Source organism: Papaver somniferum, chromosome 1 (assembly GCF_003573695.1).
Source record: "Papaver somniferum cultivar HN1 chromosome 1, ASM357369v1, whole genome shotgun sequence".
Lineage (NCBI taxonomy): Eukaryota > Viridiplantae > Streptophyta > Magnoliopsida > Ranunculales > Papaveraceae > Papaver > Papaver somniferum.
Window position 1 is genome coordinate 81,138,165 of NC_039358.1, and position 7,102 is coordinate 81,145,266.

Sequence of the window (7,102 nt, forward strand, 5' to 3'; positions counted from 1 at the left end):
GGAGAAAACAATTTATACAAACAGATATGAGAAATAAATATGTTAAAAAGAAAAAATTGAATACTCTTATCTACGCTCGGTGTATAGATAACTTCAAGGATAAAGTTTACCAAAATCCGACATACAGTTCCGAAGGTATACCTTTTTAATTTTTCGTCTTGATTATTATAAAAATAACATTTTTTTTGTACACATGGAAAAATTAATCCAGTCAATAGTCCACACGGAAAATATACAATTCGGAAGATGTACCTTTTTAATTTTTCGTCTTGATTATTATAAAAATAACATTTTCTTGTAGACATGGGAAAATTAATCCAGTCAATAGTCCACACGGAAAATTAGTTTCCTATTCAAGGGCCAAATTTTGAGCTTGAAAAATCTGATTGTTGAATATCATAAATAACAAAAAAAAAAGAATTGATTAGTATTTTGATTTGTGTTGTGTTGTTGTCGTTAAAAAGGGGAGAGATGTATCATTTAGAGCGAAGATACCTTTCGAGCTGAGAATCCGACCAACATATCACTTGAATCATTACAGGGAATATCATCACTATATATATTTTTTCGATACGTTCCGCGAGTTTAAGGACATCTCAACCAATGTAGTCAATATCGGCCGTATCCGCCGATATATCGGGGATATTTCGGATATCGGCCCAAAACGATACGATAAGAAGGATATCGGGGATACGATATTCGACCGATAATATCGGCCGTATCGGTCGAATATCGGCCGTTTCGGTCGATACGAAATTTTCCTACATTTCCTGATATGAGACGGTATTGGTCGTTTTCTATAAAGTTTAAGGGTAATTTTGGCGAAGAAAGTCTTCCGGGTGGTAGTAGAGGTGCATGTAGCTCTCGAAGCAAGTCTACTAAAGTTACTCTTTTGTTTTTTTGATAAAATTGATGTTATCTATTATATCTTATCCGAAAATGTGTGGAGAAATGTTTAATATAAAATTATAGTCTCTAAATCTATGACCGATATTTCAACAATAATATCCCCGATATAAAATCGTACCAGTGTATCGGTCCCGGCCGAGATGAACCGATATCCGATATTAACTACATTGATCTCAACCACAAAATAATAAAGAAAAACAAGAACACAAAAACACCAAACGGAGAACCCACGCCATAAGCAAACCCCCACCCTACACTTTTAAATACATTTTTCTCTCTCTATCATTGTTAATAATTTTCTTCAACTCATTAGGAAACACCTCAATCCTGAGATCAACAAACCTGCAAGAGGGATGACAACTAGCCAAAAGGTTTACAACTTGATTAGCTTCCCTATAACAATGAATGAACCTAAGTCTGTCAAAAAAGAGAAGATTGGCGAATTTCTTCTCCAAAATTGAAGCACATTCCATGGTAGTTTTGGCTCCTTGCTAGAAAGAAGAAGAGTGGCCACCATAAATCAATACCCATTTCTTCTAGCTAGAACAAGACCAATCTCAACACCCTGAAGTTCACGAGCAAGAATAAAAATAGGGTGAAAACCACCGTAAGAAGCATCTAATGGTTCTCCCAAATGATTTCTAAGGATAGCCCCAAAGTCAGCAGAAGAGTTTTTGTTTGAACCAACTGAGTTAACTATGACTTCATCAATCTGAGGATATAACCAGAGCTGCATTCAATGACTTTATGAATGATGAAATTCCCTCGCACACTCCATTTGTCTAAGAAGGATCTAGCTTGAGGAGCATCAAAGATTTTATGCTCTAATGTCAACAGTATTAGTATGGAAGTAAGAAATGTCATGGGATGCTTCCAAAAAACAAAAATGAAATATCCTGACTATTATATTTTCATAAATATACTGAACACAAATGTGGCTGTAGTTTAGTGGTAAGAATTCCACGTTGTGGCCGTGGAGACCTGGGCTCGAATCCCAGCAGCCACAAGTCTATTTTTTTGTATGATCATCTTATTTTCAAGTCTAATTCTTATCATTATTTTTCTTAGCTCAAGGGCAGGGAGTTGATCATCATTTTTTCTTTTTGGCTCATAGACAGGGAGTTGATATTCTTTATTGTCTACTGGAATTATTTCAGTGGAGGTTCTGATTTACCATTGCTTCCAGATGAGAATACTCGAAGATCAAAGGCTTCCATTTGAGCTCCTGATTTCCCACATTCCAAAGATAAGAGGCTCCACTCCATTAGGATTTAGCAAGTCCCTTACAGGTTGTATATCGTGGGAGAGAGTGGTGAAACAAAAGAGTACTACTACATGTTAAGACTTGATTCATGTTACCCATGTTCTCAAACAATTTGTGTAGGCCATTTGCACATGGATGAAATATCTCCATTTACTTGCATAACAGCATGCAAGAAACATTTACAAAAGCTAATTTGATTGTGATTGCGATTGCGATAGAAAAGCTTCAACAATTGCAATAAATAAAGAAAAGAATGGTGACCTCAAGATAAGGTCAATGTTTTCAGACTCCGCTATATCTTGCCTTATTGGTGCCGAGTGAGCACCAACTTTAGATCAAGTACGTACAACTCATTAAAAATATTACATATAAATTCCTAATGTTCGATCTGTAATGGCAGTAGCTTAAAGGGGACGGGTGTGTCGACCTGTTGCCCTTCCACAGAGACGAGCATTCCTTGGGATAGGATATTCATCTCTAATTGATTCCACAGGTGAATACACACGTAAATAGAATTGTTGTCCGAGGTACTGACGAACCCAGTTCTCAGATCTTATATTCCACATTCCCACGTTATCAAGTCCAACGTAGATTGCTGTCCATGATTTAGGATATACCTGAACGGTGCAACGGGCAACTGCATCCCTCAGGTTATATTGTGCTCTCGTTGATGGTGACCATAATCCTCCGTCCATTCTGCATTTGCGCCGGAATAAAAGCAATAATGTAAGTACAAGCTTATGGTTTAATGGCCATTACGCATAGAAATGATTCAAATTTCACTACCAAAATTAACACTTACCCGACTACGAAGAACGAATATCCATCAATATGGTAACTTTGCACAACGTTTTCAGTGTTTTCGAATATGATTTCAATGAAATCTCTGAAATTGGCAGCCATAACCGATGTGTCTGTGTACACACCCCCACCAGTAGGGTTGTCTGAGATGCTTCCAAGACGAAAAACGCCACTAATCTTGTAGTGGTCAGCAAGTTTGAGAGGAGTATCAGCCGGGACGAAAGATACACTGTTAAGTGCATACCTCTGTTTCTTGTTTACTTGTGCTGCTATACTCTGAAGTCTGATGGTTCTGGTTGTGTTGATCAATCCATAGTGGTATGAACCTTGTGGGTTCGGCCTTGGTCCACTTGCAGTCAAGTTAGTCCTGAAAGGTTGACAAAATACAAATGAATTAGAGATTAAGCCCGAGATTAACATTTGAAGTACTTATGGTCTAGTCCAAATTATATGTTACGGAGATTCAATGTACCTGATGGAACGAGCTTGGTTGAGGGACCAATCGATTTGAATGGTAGGACCACCTGGAACAGGTCCAGCAATCTGACCATTAGAATTGGTGTAAGTGAAATGGCCAGTGGCTGTCAGAATCTTGGTTGTGAATCGCGAAGATACAACCATGTAGTAGGTACTAGGAGGTTGATCGGCCGTGACCAGAACAGAGTAAGACTGGCCGACGTGAACGTCTAGAGATGAATACATAGTCTGGACTGTGTGTGTACCCTCAACTTCAACTAGTTTCATCTTGTGGCCTTGAATCCTGAAGTTGAGTGAGGTTTGTAACCCAACATTCGAGATCCTGAACCTATATGTTTTGCCTGCACGGAATATTACATATTGTCAGCTCCATAGTAAAGAAAAAAAAAAAAAAAAAAAAACTCATCAGCAAAACATTGTATATTATCATGCTCGCCGTGTATGCATTGCGCATACGTACCTTGTTCGGCCATGAAAGTGACAGCGTTGGATGTGGGGGTGGATTTCTTGCCATTGATGAAGATGTCACTTGGGTTAGGGAGCTTTTTGTTTTCAAGAATAGTTCTCAATCTCTGTAAAAAAGAAAAAATGAAGGCAAATTCGTCAATTGACTATTCAATGTACCACAAATTACGTTACAAAATTTGCTTTCACTGTTGCTTTTTGTTGAAATTTACGGTTCTACTTTCAGGAAAGATTTCCTATGGCAGGACTCCACAGTCCGCAAGGACTATAAGGACCATAACAAGGTGCTTTAATAATTGGTGTCTAGAAGAAAGTGGGGTCAAACATATATAACCCAGCTGTCTAAAGACCATCTAGGGGGTCAGGCAGCAAAACAAACAAAACTCCCTCCATTAAATTTGAGCATCAATAGTGTCCCAACCGACACTACCACATGATTTCCCCACTAAGCCTTTTTTGTTGACGTTCCCTTTACTCCCCCATCAATTTCGTTTCATTTTTCATAATAGCATTTCTAAATTTGTCTACAGAATAATGTCATATATCTCAGTGCTTTAACTGAGCAAATTAGATATTGCTTGAACAGACAGAAAGATAGGTAGGTAGAGGTTTACCGTGTGGTTAAGATTGTACCAATCACCAATTAGAAGAGTATGGTCACCAGCTGGTTCAGGGAATGGAACTGGAATTCTAGGTCTGCTGAGGATCCTGATACCACCGAACCCACCGGCGGCTTTGTGGAAGGAAAGCGAAGGGTAGTAGAAGAAACTACCGATTTGATCCTTCACTTGTAGAGTGTATGTCCAGTTCTTGCCTGGTGGAATTGGACATGTTGTTCCGTAAACTCCGTCTTGCCATGAATTCCTCCTCTGAAGTATCCCATTCCTGCATAGTTTTAATCATTATTTTTAAGGTCCATTTCGTCGACGTGATAAACAAGGAGAGCGCACTTGCTACAAGTTGCAGGGATAGGGATAGATTGATCATGACCGCATAATATAAAGAGAATGTGGTCATATTTTTGATTAGCCGGGATATTTATTGCAAATATAACGGCAATGGCATAAGACAGAAATATGGGGCATAAATGTGGGGATTATTGATGACATATACGGGTCGCAATTATATGAACTAACTATGGAATTTACTCTGGAATTTCACTGTGGGAACCGTTTTACTCAATTATTGTTGGTCTAGACAGACAAGAAAAACTGTCCATTGAACAAGAAAAAATGTAAGAGATGGCTGGATTGGAAAAGAGAATGTAATTGTATAAAGAGGAAGAAATGGTAGTAGATGTGTACAACTGCATGATGGGCGAACCTAGTGTGTACATCACCAATGCCATGAACCCTATCTGCAGAAGTATAGGGCTGTATGTATGGTGGGGATGAAAAGTCTATACAAAGTCCACTAGTTAGGCTGGCCCTTTGTTTTTTGTCTAGTGCTACTAGTAGAAGGAAAATGGCCCCGTTTTTTTGTCTAGTGCTGGAAAATGTATGCACATTTTCATGCAAGTACAAGACACTTCTATTTCACGGTTAAAACTACTTCTGCAGGCTGCACATGCATCCGGCTAGCTACTTGATCGGTAATACCAGTAAAAACACGGTATCGCCGTCATTTGTTATCAAGCAACAAAATCAACTGTGAAATCTCTGATTATTCCCTCTTAGCATTATAAATCTAGCACTATAAAATACTTTATCAGCAGTACTATACGAATATTTGCATACCCATCAGGAAATTAAAATTGTTTAACCAAAGTAATATTTGTCCTTCAGATCAGAAACTTAAGTTCTAAGTATTACTTTGATACAGAACGGCACAAAACGACACATTGAAACTAAATCATAAATGATCAGAAACAAAAAAAAACAAACCGAAATGTAAATATAAATCAGTTCTCATGACTTAAAAAAGTCTTAAACAACAAACAAACCGTCCACGTACAAATACAACTAACCACGTTACAATGTGTAGTTACAAGAATACAAATAACTATAACATGGTTCAGAAGAGGACTGTAAGATTCTATCATGATTTCAGACTTAAACATCACGTATTATCAAAGATTCCCATAAGATTAATTACGAAATAAATCTAAGATTTATATCATAATATTCTGAATTAATTATGGAGAAAAATATTGAGATCGATCGAGAGAGTTTATAGTTATACCATGAAAGAAGGAATGGTTCATCTAAATTGTTGAAAACGTTGATGATCAGATTATCATTTGTAACAGCATGGATGTCAGGACCAGGGAATTGACCATTAATCATAATAACCTGCAACAATTTAAAATATTAAAACATACGGTCAGATAATTAAGAACGAGTCTTTGCTTTTGAGAGAGTATTCTGGTCAATGATATTAAACAAAGAAAAATTCTTCACCGACCTGTTGAGCCACTGCAGAACTAACAGGATGAATTGCACCATAAGTGACGTTCCATTCAAAGAATTTGTAAGGATCTTCTGCGTTTACGAACACAAATAGAAGCGCAACGGTAAAGAAAACTGTCGCTAATTTTAGCGACGTCATGATTCTTTATCACTGGCTACTTACTATGATCACTGCACAGAGTCAGAGACAAAGAGAAGAGAAAATAGAAGAAGTGAGAATATGAAAAGTTTGGGTGCTGGGAGAAGAGAAGTGCGTATCTGAGATGGTTCCCTCTCTATAGAGAATTTAAAGTGATTTATAGAGAGAAAACTAAAACTAAAGAGGATGGTGGTGTTGGGATATATAATAATAATAGAGTGCAAATGATATAAAACCGAGTTGAAATTGAAAGATTTTGGTAGAGAGGGATGGTTGAAGGATGTCACAAATTTATTAAGTGCGGTACAGAAACGGAACCGTAAAGAAAGAAACAAATAATTGGAAGAAATGAATGAGGAAATTGAAAAACAAAAAAGAAATTAGTGTCGGTTGGATGAGAAGACAGGCATGTGTTGCAAAAAGAGAAGTGGGACTCACCATTATGTGCCTTTAAACCGCGTCACCAACATTCCACGAGTTTTCAAATTCGTAATGGTTGGATGGATGGGCTGCTACCACCAACGCTTCCAAAGATACGCGCCTTCCGAACAACTTCTGTTACGAATAACCACTAAACCAAATTTATCCATCGTGGTAAATTTCTGTGTAATTTACTCACTACTACCAACAGACATGTCC

General features: G+C 37.6%; 1 protein-coding gene and 1 non-coding gene across 2 annotated transcripts; one reads left to right on the top strand and one right to left on the bottom strand.

Annotated features, from left to right (window-relative positions):
• The first annotated feature begins 1,843 nt into the window (after positions 1 to 1,843).
• Positions 1,844 to 1,915, top strand: TRNAH-GUG. The gene has a single exon. It is a non-coding gene; the product is annotated as a tRNA-His (tRNA).
• A 369-nt stretch (positions 1,916 to 2,284) lies between these two features.
• Positions 2,285 to 6,737, bottom strand: LOC113291907 (L-ascorbate oxidase homolog). Its single transcript, XM_026541391.1, has 7 exons — positions 6,320 to 6,737; positions 6,098 to 6,207; positions 4,531 to 4,801; positions 3,912 to 4,023; positions 3,447 to 3,792; positions 2,976 to 3,341; positions 2,285 to 2,869 (listed from the first exon to the last, which is right to left on the bottom strand). The coding sequence occupies exons 1-7, from the start codon at positions 6,461 to 6,463 to the stop codon at positions 2,578 to 2,580; spliced, it is 1,641 nt and encodes a 546-aa protein (XP_026397176.1). The 5' UTR covers positions 6,464 to 6,737; the 3' UTR covers positions 2,285 to 2,577.
• Positions 6,738 to 7,102: the final 365 nt, after the last annotated feature.